General features: G+C 42.5%; 1 protein-coding gene and 1 long non-coding RNA gene across 12 annotated transcripts in view; one reads left to right on the top strand and one right to left on the bottom strand.

Moving 5' to 3' along the window:
- Positions 1 to 17,512, top strand: part of STOX2 (storkhead box 2) — a 144,358-nt gene that overhangs the window by 66,545 nt on the left and 60,301 nt on the right. The window contains exon 1 of one of the 11 annotated variants that reach the window (XM_032108033.1): positions 4,479 to 5,271. The exons of 8 other annotated variants lie outside the window; for them this stretch is intronic. In XM_032108033.1, coding sequence (XP_031963924.1) covers positions 5,106 to 5,271 — 166 coding nt within the window. In that variant the 5' untranslated portion in view covers positions 4,479 to 5,105. Of the gene's footprint in view, positions 1 to 4,478; positions 5,272 to 17,512 lie in introns of those variants that run through there. 2 more of the 11 variants (XM_032108034.1, XM_032108037.1) reach the window with 2 other exon arrangements.
- Positions 1,365 to 4,234, bottom strand: LOC116443696. The gene is made up of 2 exons (XR_004240030.1): positions 3,607 to 4,234; positions 1,365 to 1,737 (listed from the first exon to the last, which is right to left on the bottom strand). It is a non-coding gene; the product is annotated as an uncharacterized LOC116443696 (long non-coding RNA).

The following is a 17,512-nucleotide window of genomic DNA, read 5'->3' as shown; positions in this document are numbered from 1 at the left end:
TGCAACAGGCAAGGTAGTGACAGGGTAAGGGAGAACCCAGGCTCTGAATGCATAGTTTGAGAGAAAATGATTTTAGAGGTGTAGCTTGTCTCAGTGAAGAGGGGGATTGCTTTCCTCCTTGCATGCCCTATTATTTTGCCATTTTTATTTTTGTATTTGGCTTATGTGCTTATTTAATTTGAAAAACCTCATGCAGCCAGTTCCCAGGCCAAGGAAATAGCTAAGGCAGTAACACCAGCCCACCCTCTTACTGAAGCCTGCTTCTGTCCCTATGGAAACTTGTTTGTAATAGGGAGGAAAAAAAAAGTACTCCCAGCTGAAACTTGAAATACCCCATTACATGAGAGCAATTACCATATATGCACAAGCATGCATGCACATACACATGCAGAGAAATATATGTACAGCTCACGATGTTGTACTCTTCTACATAATTATTTTTCAGATAAGGAAAAATAAACCTGTGAAATGGGAGCTGAGATCCCAAAGTTTTAACAGTGCATTTGCCACTGATTTCCTACAGTCTTCTGGGCCAGTTATGTCCTTTTCTTTTATACATTTTCCATGTACAAAATGGGAACAGACCTGCTTAGCAACTAATAAGTGTTTATGAAGATAAATGCAATAGCTATTCTCAGAAATGTTTGTTTTCTCACTTTTTAAAAGATAAAAACAGGTTTTCAGAAGCAAAGATTTTGAATTGTTTCTCCAAGACTTCAGGTTCCTTATGAACTTGGACTGAAGGAGGGTTGTGATTGAAAACTTAAACATACAAGAATCCTTTATAATGTCTGATATGGACCCAAGCTTGTTTTTTGAAATTCAAGTTAAATCTATACCTTTGAAATGGCTACTATTATATTGCCAATTCCTGAAGAGGAATTGTCAGGTTATGAGGGAGGCAGGATGCCTATTTTTTGTTTAGTTCAGACCTTTTCCCCAAGATCTCTATGGTCTATTTATCCAAGCATCACCTCTCCCTCTAGTAATCTAAGAGAGAGATGGTTCCTCTTGGACTTTAAATACCAAATTACAAAAAGGAATGCTTTATTTGATTCTCAATAAAAAGCTCCTGAGTTTAATCTTGCTCTTATTAAACAAAAAATCTCCCTACAAACAAACAAAAAACCCAAAACTGAAAACAAAACCTCCTCCAAACAATTAGGGATGAAATAAAAAAAAAAAGCACAAGCAAAAAGCTTTGACACCATCTCCATTTTTTTCATCGCTAGGAAGTGTTCAGATTCCCATTAGTGTAACTCCTGCCCAAAGAATAATTTTTCCTTACTTCTAGCAAGCTCTATCAGATGATTTCCGTAGCTGAGAATTCTTCTTTCCTTACTCTGATCTGACATAGCCATATGAACCCAGAAATTTATTTTCCTTTATTACAAAAAAAAAGTAAACTTAAATGTCTCAGAATAAAATGTTGTGGATTTGTTTGTTCATTTTGTTTCGGTTTTTTTAAAGCTCTCATATTTTAGCTTTCAGATTACATGAAGAAAATAGTTTTATTTCAGTTTGGCCACTGAAGCAAAAAAATCAATTACACTCACAGTTCTAGCTCTTATTCCAAAGAAAACAGCCAAAACTTAAACTTGGTCTTTAATTATATATTTGATTCATCCCAGTAACAACACTTGACTTCAAACAATTCAAGAGCAGGAGAAAACGTGCTCTGAATTCCTCTCTTCAAAGGGGAGTACTCTTTCAGATACCATGTCAGAAGACTTTGAGCTGAAACCAAACAAGATAACCGTGAGAAGACTTAATACAAGGAATTTTAGTTGACCACAGGAACAACTTCTCAATACTGAGAGAAGGCCTCCAAAATTGTTTTTAAACAAATCTCCCCACATTTGGGAAGGGAAGGGAAAATAGATGGTCAAACCACTACAGTTGCTTATTTTCTCTCATCCCCTCCTCTTTTCATAGTTCTAGGAACAAATCATTATTCATTTGAAATTGCCGCACAATGAAAATGCATCATTATCTGTACCCAAAACTATGAACCAGTCTAATTCCTACAACTGATAAGTAGAAGATACCATGTGTTAATTGTATGTACTGTATTACTCTCGTGACAATTCATGGAAGTGTACAAATTAAGTCAATTAAAGCTACTTGAAAGACTTCTGTGTGCTGTCACCAGTTCATTAGTGCACAGCAAATTGCTTGAAAAGAACTGGGACGTGTGCTTTATCTGACAGTTGCAGAGCCATCTCATCTTTTTTTATTTGATACTTGCTAGAATATTTTAGCTGGGAATAATTATACAGAAAGCCAGTGTAAAGATCACGGTGGCCTTGTTTGTCGTCGTGAGTGCTTGTGTGTGTGTGTCCTGCTTTGTTCTGTCTTTCTACTTCTTGACCTCATTTTTCCTCCTCATTGCTGTTTCATATTTGTCTCTTCCCTCATGTCCTCTTTTAATGGAACAGATTGATATCTAGGGCTGTGTCTAGACTGGAAGAAAAGTTGAGTTTAGTTCAGCAATAAGTTGAAGTTAGCTGGCCAGCTATATTCAACCACTGCTTGACCGCTGGAAAGGCAAACCCATCATTCATTCAACTTCCAGATAGTGCAATGAGAATTTATGCTCCTAGATAGAATTTAATTTGCTTCTACATCTGGTAAAATAGGTATGTTTTTTTAGGTTTGACTTAGCTAGGTAGTACTAACCAATCTACCCCAACCTCAGCCTTCAAGGAGAAAAACGGAACGATTCGAAAAGTTCTCCTTATGGTTTTTCTGGTCTGAGGGTAAAAACATGCTCTATTATAAGCTTTGCGTAGGTTGATGAGTAAATTGCTAGATGAGTAAGTTGCATGATGGAAAATCTTATGTTTTTATTAGAGGAGCTCTAGGCCGTCTTTTTTCTCATCTTAACTTTTTCCTGTTGCTACCAGTATACAAAGCATCAGTGGAAACATGTCTTTCCTGATAGCTTTTCACAGTTGGAAAAAGATGAGTTTGAATGAGAACCCCATAGCATTTAACTTTCAACTTTCTTGCTGAGTTTCATTAATGTATATTCTACTCATGTGAAAGGGACTGCCATATACGAACCCCTGAATAACTCAAAGGTGTGTGTGCTGTCCACAGCAGCACAGCCAGATGGGCTGAGATGGCTACTGAAGTGACTAACCCATAGCCATGCAGCAAGACAGCTAAGCGATAATATCGCGTGGTCCACTGGCTTAGATGTTAAATTCGTTCACTGATGGTCATCCTTTTACTGGTTCACCACTACTGAAATTTTCCAATTACAAAATTACAGTCCTCTGTTTTTCAATGCTCTTAGAAATGTGACACAAACCACTGTAAGAAAGATTAATTATAAAAATGCAAATATATAAGTAATTTCACAAAGTTGCACAAAGCAACATTTTCACATCCCTGCATTGCAGTTGTCCCCATTGGTAACGGTGGCAGCGCCTGACACAAGGGGTGCTCAGAGCTGTCTCGCAGAGGAGGAACCGAGTCCCTTTGCACAGTTCTGGTTAACTAGAATTCATAAAATGCCCAGATGGCCGGGCCCCACTTAAGAGGGTGCTCTGGGCGTAGATGTGTGAGCCACGGTGGTGAGAGGGTGGGCAGCACCCTTACCGCCAGCGAGGGGGGCAGGCCGGGTGTCCTGGATATCCTTGTGGAGTGTGGTGGGTTTTCAGTGTGGCGGTGTGACTGACTAGACCCTCCTGGCGCGAGCCGGTTCTTCAGGCGCCGATGGGGAAAGGCGGCGGAGGATGCGTGGGTGAACCCCGCAGGCTCTGCGCAGGGGTGCCCCGGGGATGCAGATCTCTCCCGGCGCCCTTCCCTCGCCTATGTCCATTCGCCCCGCGGCTGGCTTGGGGCGGGAGTGGTGCCCGAAGGGCCGATGGCCAGGGCCCGGCCCGCAAGGCCGCCCTGCCCGCAGCTCTCCCTGCCCGCTGGCCGCAGCCCGGTGCTGCGGGGTGCCCGGTGCTGCGGAGCCGGCCCCAGCGCTCCGCCGCCACCGCCAGGAAGGAAGGAAGGAAGGAAGGAAGGAAGGAAGGACGAACGGACGGAAAGGAGGCGGAGCGGGAGCGGGCGAGAGGGGGCCGGGTCCCTGCTGTGCGCGGGGCTTTGTACGCGGGCGCCTGCAAGCCGGTGCCGCGCGGGGGAGCGCGGAGCCCGGCGGGACTAGCACGGGTCCGGCGGGACTAGCATGAGCCCGGGCGGCGGCGCGGCGCCCGGCGCTCCGGCAGCGGCTGCTCTTGGCGCGGCGCGGCAGAGGGCGGGCGGCGGGCGGGCCGGGCAGGCGGGCGGAGCGGCCGGCGACCGCCCCGGTGGCCTCGCCCCCCACGCCGGCCGCCCCTAGTGCGGAGCCGGCGGCGATCCAGCCCCGGGGACAGGCGGGCGGGAGTCGGCGCCGACCATGGCGAGGCGCGGCGCTGCCAGGGGCCGCGGGCCGCTGCCGGCCGCCCGGGCGCCGCGGGCCTGAGGAGGAAGGGGGCGGCAGTGGCGGTGGGGAGGGTGGGGGGTCGCGGCTGCATCCGCTCGTCCCGCGGCCGAGAGAGGCGTCTGTGGGCCCTCCCTCTTCTCTCTTCTCCTTTCCCTCCTCCTTCTCCTCCCGCCGCTCCTCCCGCCGCGCCGGGAGCTGCCGCCTCCTCCTCAGCGCCGGGCGCGCCGCGGTCGGAGTCGCAGCCGGCGGCCGCGGGATTTTCCTCGTTTGTTTGGGCCTTTTGTGTCGGGGCTCACAGTTGGCTAAGCACGGCCGGGCTGAATTGGGCCATTGTTCGGGACCCCCGAGCTCCCGCGCTGCACATCTCTCGTCCCCAGCCCCCTCCCCCCATTCCTTTTTTTGCCTGAGAAGCCACATAACGTGCCTTTCCTCCACGCAAATCTGGGAGCTATAAGCCGGACCGGTTGCAAATGAAGTGTAATGCATTGTGGGACGTGTGTAAAATTGGATCATTCGAGGGGGAAAAAAAAAAAAAAGGAAGGGACCTGCGGCTGGCGTCCTAGAAGAGGGAGCGGCGAGATGCGCGCAGGTTGCGCCCCGGCGGTGCCCGCGCTAGGCTGATGCCCGGCAGCGCGCACCCCTGACCCATGCTGCGGCGGGAGGAGTAGGCTCGGGCATCCTCAGGATGAAGAAGACGCGGAGTACGACCTTGCGGCGGGCCTGGCCTAGCTCCGACTTCTCCGACCGGGCCTCAGACCGCATGAGGTCCCGCAGCGAGAAGGACTACCGACTGCACAAGCACTTCCCCCCAGCTTTTATTTCCCAGGCATCACGGGGCTACATGACATCAGGTTTGTAACATAATTTGTGTATGCGAGAGAGCTTTATTGCGAGGCTGCTTCGGGACGTGTGTCTGGCCGGGAAGGCTGTGTTGGTGGGTACGGAGGGGAGCCTGCGATCGGGAGGCTGAGTTGTTATGAATAATGCAAAAAAAAAAAAAAAAAAAATAGCATACATCCACCATTTTGTACCTCTTCAAGATTCACAGCGGGGTCCTCGCAATATGGTGTTTAAAATCTATTAGTCGAGTGAAATAAATGTATGAGAGGAAGGGTTCCATCTCTCTGTTGTGGAAGAGCAGACAAAAATGACTGGATGTGCAGAGCATGGAGCCCTTTGCGCCTTTTGTGCGTAAAAGCATGTGCTGGATATTTACTGCTCCCCCACAGATTATTCTTTAAATGCAGTTAACTCTAGTTAACTCATCAGGCTTTCGTGTTTTTCCATTTTGGAAAGGAAAAGGGTTACTTTTGGTTGCAAACACACTTGCCTTGTTAGACTCCCTGGCTTTCAGCTGCATGTTTCTGCAATGGCAAGGCATGTATCGGTGAAAATGACTGTAAACACATTTGCATTTGTTTTTTGAGATGTAGAAGGAGACCAGACCTGTGTATGTGGTGGAACACACACGTGCATGTATATTCATTTGTCGGTGGCTTTCAAGGAAGGCCGTGGGGAAATAATGGACAATGCACCAACATGTTTGTGCATGGGAAAGAGAAAGCGCAAACAAAACAAAAAACAGCGCAGGGAAAGGCAGGCATCAGGGAAAGGGTTGGCCTCCGATGGAGTGCTGGTGAGATTTTGGAAAGCCTCGGTACTATTAGTAGAATCTGCTCCATCCAGAAATGCATCTTAATGGCTTTGGAATTGAGGCATTTCAAAAACACCCAAAAGAAGACTTGGGAAAATGCTGATGGGGAGGGGGCTGAGGGCAGAAAATCCTGGAAACCTCCTTTGTTGTTCTGCTGCCTGTTTATTGTGATGATAGGACATAACGTTTCATTATTATGACGGCAAATTCCAATTTATCACAAAGGCACGTTTCTTCCTCTGAGGCACGATTTAGGTTGAGTAGGCAGATTCCTTTAAAGGAGAAAATGAAGGTATTTATAATGCATTATTGAAAACGTCTCCAGCCCTGTATGCTGTCCCCTTCCGCCCCATTTCTGCTGTAAAGGTTGAGCCAAAGATTGTGGTTTTTAGTTATATGCTCGTTTTCCTTTCTCTGGCCCTAATAAACATATCTCTTTAGTCAGGATTGGTTTCTCATGTTTTAAAAATGTCTCGTGACTGTTCTTTCTTTAATGCCCAAGTGCAAGAGAAATAATATGCATTTTATTGAAAAATCTGCCTGTGTAAGAATATTGTGCCGTTTTGGCAATTGGTGCTTTGGTTCCTGGGAAGTCACATAGTGAGTGGAAATGACAAGGATAATTTATGCTTGAACAGCTGAAGAAGAGGAGAATGGTTGTGGTGGTGGAGTGATTGATTTGTTCTGTTGGTACTGCAGGACCAGAAAGTGTCTGGAAAGGTGAATCTGACAATATTGAAAAGATTTTTGTTGTTCTGGGCGGATGTCCTGATAGTCCCACTGTAAGATGCCCTGTGTCAGTTGTGTTGAAGTCAGTACTTTTTAGGCCTTTCTTTCAGTGTGAAAGCCCATATTTAAAAGAGAAGGAGCTCACGTGAGCATTTTGTGCCAAATGGTGTGATTCTTGCTTGTTTTTAATTCTTCAGGAATGTGGTCTGGCTCTGTAAAAGCTTTATCTTGGCAAGATTGGTACAATCCAACCAGACAGTCAAACACCAGCAATCTGCAGAATCAGATGTGTCACCCTGCATTTGTTGGCAGATACCTATGTCCTTGAGGGGTAGGAGGGGGCACAGAATTTTAATCTGCTATAGATGTTTTAAAGTAATCTCTAGACCAAGAACACTTGTTTATGATATAGAGTGCATTGATTTTTAATTGCAGCCACTAAAGATGAAGGACAAATATAATGTTAAGTTTTACTAATTGCTAAAGTTGTTGGAGGAAGAACGCATTGAAAATTAAAATCAGCAAATATTTGTTGGTTTTGTTGAGGTTTTTTTTGTTGTTGTTGTTTTTTTAACTACAACTACAACAACTTAATAGGCTTTTATCTGGAAATGTAATTGTTCTCTCATAATGGATAGTTGCCACATTCATTTATTTTTAAAGGATCCTTGTCCACTGCCTTTCCAAATATTAGTTTTGGGAGGAATAGCTACTGTGTCTAAACACTTCTCACTATTTGAAGGAAACTCTCTTCCTTGCAGGAAATCTGTAGGAAGTCCACTGGGATAAAAATTGTGGGGATCAGGAATACAAATACTTTCTTTGTCACCCGGAATGTTGTAGGGGAGAAAGTGTCCTGAAACACATGGGCTTTTCAAAGGGCTGCATTCTGTTTATCCAACCATTTAACCTCATCACCATTAGCATTGTTGTGGTTATCTTTTAATTAAATGCCTCATTGTTTGGGATGGGGGTGGAGGGTGGGAAAGAAACCTTGGGGTTTTGCCTCAATTACTATGCTTGGGGAAATACTGAAATGTATACAACCAACCAACCTTCAGTAAGATGCTAAAAAGCTTGAAATGTTAATATTCAAGTATGCCTGAATTGAGCATGGAGAAGCTATATATATTTCTTTCAGCACAGAGAAATACTGAGTAATGGTGCTGCAGTCAGTGCCATGGTGTTTTGTATGAGGAAAATACAGTCTCTAAGCAGAACCATGTTTATAATGGAAGTGCAAACCTCATGCTACAGTGGTGAAGCACATCTGATTTTAAGCAGCCTTTTCAGTAAAACTGAGTAAGGAGCAGTTTGATATTTGCTTGATTTGAAGCGGCATTGGTGGCTGGCCAGTCACATTTTCAATACTCAGGGAACAAACTGCGCATAATTATAGAAAATTGATGCAGATGCAATTCATATGAAATCTAAAGATTGTTTGACAGATGAATGGAGATGGAAGTAAGGAGGGGAAAAAAGCAGACAATTTAGAAAATCACACGTTTTTGCTTCTGAATAATCTCTTGATACGTGCTATTAAATAGGCTGTACTCCAGGGTTTCTTTCGGCCTCCTAGCAACCACTAGGTTCAAAGGCCATGCAAGGAGTTCATTGTTCATGCAGAATATTAATTTCCCAGTGGAGGACTGTCTTGGAGAAAAAACACTGAAAAAGAAAATTACAACAATGTAAAGCTTTGACCTTGCGTGAGAAGAGACGCTGAAAGTTTGAATCCAATACAATTCATGTACATGTATACAATATGTGTTACTGAAAAAGGGGAAATATACTTGAAGTTTTTGATACATTGCTGCTTAATTCAAGGGAAAATAAAGAAATTGTATGCAACTGCCAAGCAGGATAAAACTTAATGCAACTTAGGAAGTCTCCAAACAGTTAAATGAAATAATATATATAGCTTTTCAAATATTGGAAGCTTCTTGCCTTTTTACCTTTTTTCCCTTCTAAATACAAAAGCAAATCTTGGATTTTGTTTTAGCAGAGAGAGGAGCTGCACCCTGTGATTGACCCAGCCATTAAATATTACCAGAACTGAATAATGCTCTTGAAAGAAATAACTTTTCCTGCAACCTTCTTCAGTTACTTTAATTAACAATTTTGGTGTTGGAGCTAACGTGTCAGTTTGAGATGGAGGTGGTGTAGGGTAACAGTCTAACATACACAGCATGAAGGAATGTCTGAAGAGCTTTCTGCAATGGTAAAAACTAATTCCAGAGCATGGTCATTTGGAGGTTACCTTCTGAAAAGTATGCAGTTACTTTACTGCTCTTTGCTTTACGGTTTCCTTGCAGAGGTTTCAGTCCTTCAAAACAGAAGAGTAAAATTCAGTCTCAGTGTTGCCTGCTGTTACTGGAGTTTGATTACCAAGTTCAAACAGACGGGAAAGGAGAGAAGTATGTAACCCTGCTATCCGACTGATGGTATCTGTGTGCAAATTAAAATTTGTAGGAGGAAAAGATAACCTCATTCTCTTTTTCAGGAATGTTTGATGAAAGGTCTAGGACAAACTCTTCAAGCTCCTTGAACATTAAGAAGCATCTTGGGAGTCACCTGAGCAAATTTGAGAGTTCTAATTATTTTTATTATTTTTTAATCTTGAACCTCTAGCTCTAAAGATTAATATTTGGAGATAATTACACGTAAATTGAAGAACTCAGTTTAATGTAATTGAGAAGTGCTGGATACACACAAAGCTCATTCAGTTCTCCTGTCCCTTAATTCAGTTATCTGAAGGAATATGTTGTAGCTTGAAAGCAGCTGTATTGTAATTAATATTTAATGGAACAATCAGTATTGCATCACTTTTTTTTTTTTTAATTGTGGTATTAAGAAACACCTTCCCATTCATCTTCTTAACAGTAATGTGATCTCTTTGCCTCCCTGAATTCTGAGTAGTTTTGTGTTGTCTTGGGCTAGACCCGTTACTGGGACAATAAAACTGAGAGTGTGTGTGTGTCAATGGCTAGTAGGACCAGCGTTACCTCCTGGATCCTGCTCTGTCTTCTTTGCTTCAGGCTATAGTGAACTGGTGAACCCCGAGTGGGTCACTCTGTTCAGTTACTTCTGGGGCTGTGCTTGCTTTATTGCTTGGGAAATTGCTACTGGACTCACTGTGTCTTTCCAGTCCCTTTGGTCCCTGTGGCATCCACTTACCTGGACAGACGATTAGGAACTTTCACTGCATCCTGATATGGGGGAAGGATCTAAATGTGCTCTGTCTTCAGACCACAAACTTGCTTCAAGTCCATGGACCAGTCATTTTTGCACAGTTTCTACTTCATTTTGTTTTCTCCCTGTTTTCTTGCCTAAAAGAATACAAAAGACAAGTTTTTCTCTCCTTCTGTGGAGCCCTGTTTTTCATTCCTGCATGTGTATGTGCACCGTTAACTCATATGCAGTGCTGTGCTTGTGCTTGTGTGTTATGTCGCATGTATGCCCGGTCCCTGCCCACCAGATACCAAGACATTTTCTGCATACCCATGAGTTCACTTGTAGACCAATCTGTGGGCAGTGTCCTGAGCACTGATTGTGCATTCAGCTGACCAAACTGCAGTTGAGTAGCTGAGTTCCAGCTCTCCCTGGCTGTTGTGACCTATGAGCATGGGGATCCAGAGTGTCTCTTTTCTGTATGGCATTAGAAGTAAAATCAAAGAGGAATGAATACAAGAAAGAAAGAAGACTCTGTGTGTGCCTATCTTACCTAGACCTGTTCATGTGTCTATCTCCGTTCAAAGCACTCATCTCTGCAGGGCTAAGTTTCAGGTTATTTTTCCTTCCTAGCGCCTTGTTCCTGCTTGCATTCAAAGACTCCATGTTCTCTCTGCTGGTTTGCTTGGACCTTTAGCCAGGTTGGGGTGCGCAGAGGTGCTCCAGGATCAGGTCACAGAAGGCTATCATTGACATTTGTATTGAGGTGTCTGTCAGTCTGCATCTGAATGCATTTCTAGGTGTGTTTTCTGGTAGTTCTGTGATTGAGGTAATTTTTCTATATGCACACTAGGTATAGTGATAGATTACTGAAGATACAGTAGGAGGCTCCTCTTTCAAGAATAGACAAGTGTTCAGCACAAACACGGTATTGATTCATCACAAGTAGCTCCCAGTCTTTCACAGGTGTAGAAGTTATACTCTGTTGGCAACACTTGATAAACCTGAAGGGTGTTGAATATCTTGCCATTTTGGAATTGAATAGCAGCCACATCTTTGCAAAATGCATTATTTGTTGGAGGGGGCGGAAATGTGAGGATTCTGCAGATCACCTTGGGTTAGCCTGATGACCTGCTCAGTTGTGAGCAACGATAGGCCTTCATTTGTATGCTGGAGAGTTCATCCCAGAGTAAACTACCATCTTTGTAACATTCTTTGCACAGTTTAAAGACATATAAGTGCAATCAGGTATGAAGACCAGAAAGATGCTATTTTGCTAAGCATGTTGTAGAATTCCTCCAAAAATTGGGGGTTTCTTTTCAGTTTTCTGGGAAGCTTCTTTAGCGTGTCTCTGCTTTATAACCTATAGCAGGTTGTAGAATATCTCTGTGAACAGCATTAAAACAGAATCAACATCCACATTCTGGGCTGCGAGTCAAGTAAAGCAGTGCTGAAAAAAGTTTCAGGTACTGTTACTCTTGGATCCCCCTGAGCATGCTTTTACGTGGTTGGAAGTGGCCAGACAGCATCAGAGTCATGATCAAAAATTGTCAACTACTTTAGAGCTTGTGTAAGAATTGCTAAATAACACAATGTTAATGATATTTGGGTTTTTTCCTTGAAAAACATTATATTTTCCATTAGTTTAAATGACAAAATTGCCATTAAATTACCCAAACTGGATATCTGATGAGTTTGGTAGTGTAGATGTAAATCTGAGCTTAGAAATATAGATTGGCCCGTGTAAGAAGTATCTAATTAATACTTCAGGCAATTCTGTCTAACCATTTGGTTTAATTTTTATCAGATGAGGGAAAAAGGATAGTGACCATTAAAACTGAGACCTGAGTGCCTGAACTTAAACTGAACACTTTCATGTATAGGTCTTTTTTTCTAGATGAATTAAATAGGACAGGAAGCAGAAACAAGGGTTAAAAGCTTTTTTAAAAGTCTCAGGAAATTGTGCTTCTGTACTTGTTCCTGCAGAATTTTTGGTATCAAGGCCAGTAGCAACCAGAGTAGTCCTAGGGAAAATGCTTGAATATTGAAGTTGCAAAAATCTCCCAAACTAGTATTTGTTGCTCCTGAGTGACTGCCTGTAGCTATGAAGGGGTATGAAAGTTGTTTATAGCTACTGGCTTCCTTTTTTCAGCATATTTTATTGAGTTGGCTGCTCTACTGATGCTGTTTTGTATCTCACTCTTGGATGACATATAGGTGCTGGAATTATCTTGCCCAAATTGGCTGTGGAGGGGGGCGGGGAAAAAGGAAGACCTGGCTTTGCAGCAAGTATATTTGGGTGTGCAGCATGATGGAGCGGGTAGAGCAGTCTAGTTTAGACAGAATCCTGATCTATATTGGCAGCTTTTAAACAGGCTGCAAAAGGTAACCGAAACTAGAAAACTTGATTTTTAACAGGCTTGTATTCATTATAAACAGGATAGCAACTTTACCTTTTCCTTCCCTCAAAGAGAGATTAAAATCTCTGGGTTTGAAAGTTAGTAGGTGAGGGAGGTATTCCCAGTTGTATCAGTCATTGACTTTGTTTTCCTGAGTACTTTTAACTGTTTCTGCAGTTCTCTGCACTTAGATTGTAATCTGTTCAGCAGGAGAATTTCCTCCTTTGTTTTATACTGTAATACTGCCCCTCACAAAAAAGGAGCCTTTCTCAACCCAGGCCTTGATTTGGTAATGGTAGGTAAGAACAGACATCCAGTAATACGCGTAAACATAGCAGCCCTCATTCTGCAAGTGAAATCCTGTGTTCAGATCAACACTGTGTTCTTAGAATTTTCCATCTCACCTTCCTGCAAGCCAAAAAAGAGAGCCTGTTTATAATATCAGCAGTAAATGATGTGGAATGAGTGTTATTTGGTACTGTTATCACTTCTACCTTGTCAACCATCTCCTCACAACCCAAAAATAGTTCTGGTTTTCATCAAATTGTAGATGATGTGATTCCTATAACTTTTAAAGTATATGAGTGTTTCTTGTTGCTTCAATGGGAAATACTATCTGCAGGAGATAGTTACAAATGCACAACTTACTAGAAGTTTCAAGTTGTGATACTGAAAAAACAGATCTCAGTATTTTTATTGAATTTGATAGGGTGTGAAAGCACCAGAGTAAGAATGAACTTGAGGAACTGCTTTTATTTTGTGGACCTTATGTGGGTATTTGGGTATTGTGAAAAAGAATGAAAGAAAAGTTGATCACATTTATACTAGGTCTTCTTATTTAACTAAGGAGCAAGAAGACAGACAGCTGAGGCATCTTGCAAATCTTTCATTTTCTATCTGTCTTGCCAAGTTACTCCTAACTTTTGTTGTGTGATACGTTAGAGGTATAGGCAGTACATTGCATTCAGCGTTCAGCTCTAAACAATTAAGCAGTAACTGCTTCTGTTAAGCAGTTTTTCTTTTCAAAAGTTGTCCAGATAACCTAGATGAACTGCAGCCCTCTCTCTTCCTATGCCTTACTGGCCAGGGGTTTTATTTTGGAAAGCATGTCTAACGTGAAAGTAGAACAGGCTCCCAGACACTACTTATCATCTTCCCAAACAAGATCAGGAGTGCAGGTGCAGTTTGGCTGGGATGCTGGAACTGAAGGAATATGAGAATGTCTTCTTGTCTTAGGATACTGTCCTCACTGTGGTATTTGTGTCAGTGAAGGATCTTGTACACCCATTGTTGAAGTGCCAATATTGAGAAATCTGCATTTAATCATCTCAAAACGCCTTTTCTAGTTACTATTTCCTTTCCCAGCTATATTGCTTAAAGAAAAAAAACCTCAGTGGCTCATTTTAGTGAATTTGACCTCCACATTTTGAGGCTTGGAGAGTATAATAGACAATTCAGAAATACTTACTTAGTGCGGCCTGGAAAAGGCAAAGTTCAGTATGAAAGATGAGTTCATCATAACACAGGAAGCTGTGCTCGGAGAACCTAGATTGTATAAACTAGTTTGCTTGCCCATTTGTGTTCTTTTAATTTCCTCCATAATTTCCTATGAATTTCCTGTTGATGACCTGTGACCTAGTTTGTAGATGAACTTCTGACCAAATGTGATAATGTTGTAAATGCCATAAATTGGACTGTTTATCCTATAAGCCAGTAAAGATGATGTACTAAATTTCATTGTGGTACTTTGCCTCTTAAATTTTCACAGCATTTTAGAGTGAAGTACCACTCTTCATTTTCATAGGACGTTCTAAATTCTGCTCTCGTGAGAATTTGCATTCTTGGACCATACTGTGACCTGTTTTACTACATGTAAGCCTTAAACTAAATATTTTTTAAACAGAGTGAAGCGGAAACATTTTTTGCAAGGTTTTCTTCAGATTTGTGTGCTTTTAGGTGTAATTACTGCATTGCTGGCTGGGTGAGTAGAGTGCCAGAAACTTCAGAGAAGCTTATTGGCTTTAACACAAGGTTTGGAAGAGCTGCAACCTTCATCTGTAAATTGGGCGTGTCTGCAGCACATCTCTTTTGTGAGATGGAGGACAAATACCAGTGGCCATGGAAAGTTCACCCAAGGCCCAAGCGATCCCTTGGCCTCTGGTTTCAGGGCAGTTTCACTGATGAAGAGATGGGATCACAGTGGGAGCAGATTGGCTAGCTGTTCATCCATGCACTGACCTCCTCCCCTTGCAGCAGTCCAGTCAAAAATTCTAAATAAAGCAAGTCTATCTTTGGGGAATATTTAGGTGTTTGTAATATTTTACAAATAGGTCTTTAGTCTCCGCTTTCATCATGGATGGATGTAGGTTATTTTCTTCCTCTTTAGATACAAGTGTTCCATAAGCATTGAATTTCAAGAGTGAAACCTTGAAATCGTATTTGCATGAGATGTCTGCATAGGAATGGATCTGACTGAAATGTTTTCACAGAACAGAGAAGCAAAAAATGGTTTTCTGCATTTTTTTTCCTTCCAGCTCTAATCAAGTCTCAGTTTCTGAAAAACTTTTTCCAGTTTCTCTCAAAAAATACATAGCCATCTCTAAATGAAACATTTTGCAGTTTTTGGGTTTTTTTGTACAATCAGGAGGCACTTTCCTCTGAGTCAATCTTAGGTTCAGTCTGTGTAATTATTGCAGATATTCTTCAGTAACCATGGGGGCAAAATTCAGGCATGTTTTAGAAACCTCAGTTTAAAAATCACATTCTTAACTACCTCTTTTCACAAGAGGTTGGAGTAGCTATATGAGGTATTGTTTATTTTAGAGCCACACACAATAACTTTTCACCAGATGTGGTCAGCCATACTGCCTGTTGTGCAGCACAGTAAAATATGATTTGTGTAAGTGTATTTAGTTGGATATGTAGTGAGCCTGTGCTCTGTGTGCATGTGCTAATGGTTCTGCATGAGAATGTACCTTAAGTGCCCAAGGGTCTGATTCTGTCCTTTAGTAGGAAAAGTGCACAAAGTTTTGGTTGACTGTCTAGGTAGGAAACCTTAACACGCAGCAGTGCTCCTTCCACGAACAATGCACATACCCACCTCTCTTGCATGTATTCTTTGCCTACGTAGAAGAACTGGAAAGGCTGAGGTGGAGGTAGCTGTAACTGCTGAGTAATGCTCCCTTTTAATTGAGGTCTGCCTTTGAATTAGGGCCACAGATTGGACAGCTAAAGAAACTGGGGCAGGTTTACCAGAGACAAGGGCGGGTGTGATGGCAGAGCACAAAAAGAGGAGTCGTGGGCAGAGTTGCTGTTCTGCCAGAGAAGGCTGTTGTTGTGTCCTGGTCACGAGAACTATGCTTCACTTTCACCAGCTCACCCTTAGATTTCCATTTAAGTCATTAAACTGGCTGTATTTAAATCAGGACCATTGCTCCTTCACTTGCATGTCTCTGAGCTCCTTTCAAATTTGATACAACTTTTTTTCTGCCTACCAGATGATAATCTCGTTCAGTTTTCATTGCAGTGCTGATTGTTCCAAACAGAGCTACAGGCTCTACAATACAGTACTCTTGGCTTTTCATGGTTATTCTTTTTTATCCTAACAGCAATCCCTTTTTCACACCCACAGCAATATACTTAAGTACTGTGAAGTGTTTCACTGTAGATTGCATTAAGAGTTAAATCATGAAAAAGTAAATTAAAAGAGTTGAGGTGAAAAGCTCAACATGCCTGTGTCATCATAATTCATTCACTAATTAATGTGGCACTTGAATAGGATGGTGTGTATCAAGGAGTGAGAAAGCATACAAAAAAGTGTTGATACTGAATTTTACTAGTGGGTTGGTGTCAAACCAAGCTTTGTCAGTACTAGGTGTGTCAAAATTGTCTGACAGCACAGCTGCCATGGGAAGTGTCATTTTATCTCTAGTAGCAAATTAGCTTCAAACCCAGCTTTTCAGATCAGAGCATTTGACCTCTCATGTACTCCTGAATAGATGGATGCATGTATGTGATTGCTGTGCATAACTTTGGGAGGGCTATTTTGTTATGGGGAACCAGCAAGGAAGAAAAAAAAAAAAATCTAAAACCTGCTCTGGTATACATTGCCATTCAATAGCAGTTTTGGATTATGTTTTTCCAGCAACAAGTAAGGACCTAAGAGTGCCTGTGCCAGTTAAGACCCAGGTCTGTATTGCCCACTCTGAGGTGTCCAACTATAACCACAAACAGTTGTCTAAGGAAGTGGAAGTAGAAAGCAAGTGCGTGTGGTGCTCCCCCCGGCATGCTTCCCATTCTTTGCCAGTTGGTTCAGGCAATACAGTTTGTTCAGCAGTCCTCATCATGTTTCACTTGCAGGAACACTCCGTGATACCAGGCAGTGTTAGGGGAGTGACAACTGCTCACCTTGCATGAGGGGAGGTGCCCTGTGGCAGCCCCAAGTTGTGCGCATTGTCATACTAAACTAGCATTAGGTCTCATCCTGTCTTCTTTTTGCTTTTCCTAATAATGAGGAATATATGTACATGTGAAGGAGGTTTTGAAGTTCTTGGTATTTTTGGTTGTAGAAGAACAGCAGATCAGCTGTTAGGTCAAGAGGCAACATTCATCCCATCACTGCAAACACAACATACACATTCCAGATTTCTGTAACTGAGATATTAATAGGATTCATGTCATCACGTTCTCCACTGAAGTCATGAAAGAAGCATTTGTTAATTATTTCTGTAATTCCATTTACTCCTTTCACATAGTTTTCTTCCCGTAGTCCTTTCCCTTTCCCTTTCCCTTTCCCTTTCCCTTTCCCTTTCCCTTTCCTTTCCCTTTCCCTTTCCCTTTCCTTTCCGTCTGAATTCTGGGCCTCATGAGCTGTCTCATCTTGAAGGTGACACATGCCTAGATGAAAGGCTTGCATTAAACAGGAGTTTCTTGTTATATCAACTCTTGACATTCCAAAAATGTCATCTCCTGATTCAAACTGCAAGTAGGATCTGGTGCCAAGGCATTAGTTGTTTCCACGTCTTCTGCTTATTAGTAAAGCAGAACTGCTGTTTCAAGACAGAGTTGACCTGAGAAAATGCTGCAGAAGTGCGTCCTAATGTTTCATGTCTCCAAGGTACCCCTTTCCTTATTTTGGAG

Source organism: Corvus moneduloides, chromosome 5, assembly GCF_009650955.1.
Source record: "Corvus moneduloides isolate bCorMon1 chromosome 5, bCorMon1.pri, whole genome shotgun sequence".
Taxonomy (NCBI): domain Eukaryota; kingdom Metazoa; phylum Chordata; class Aves; order Passeriformes; family Corvidae; genus Corvus; species Corvus moneduloides.
This window is presented reverse-complemented; position numbering and strand designations above follow the sequence as displayed.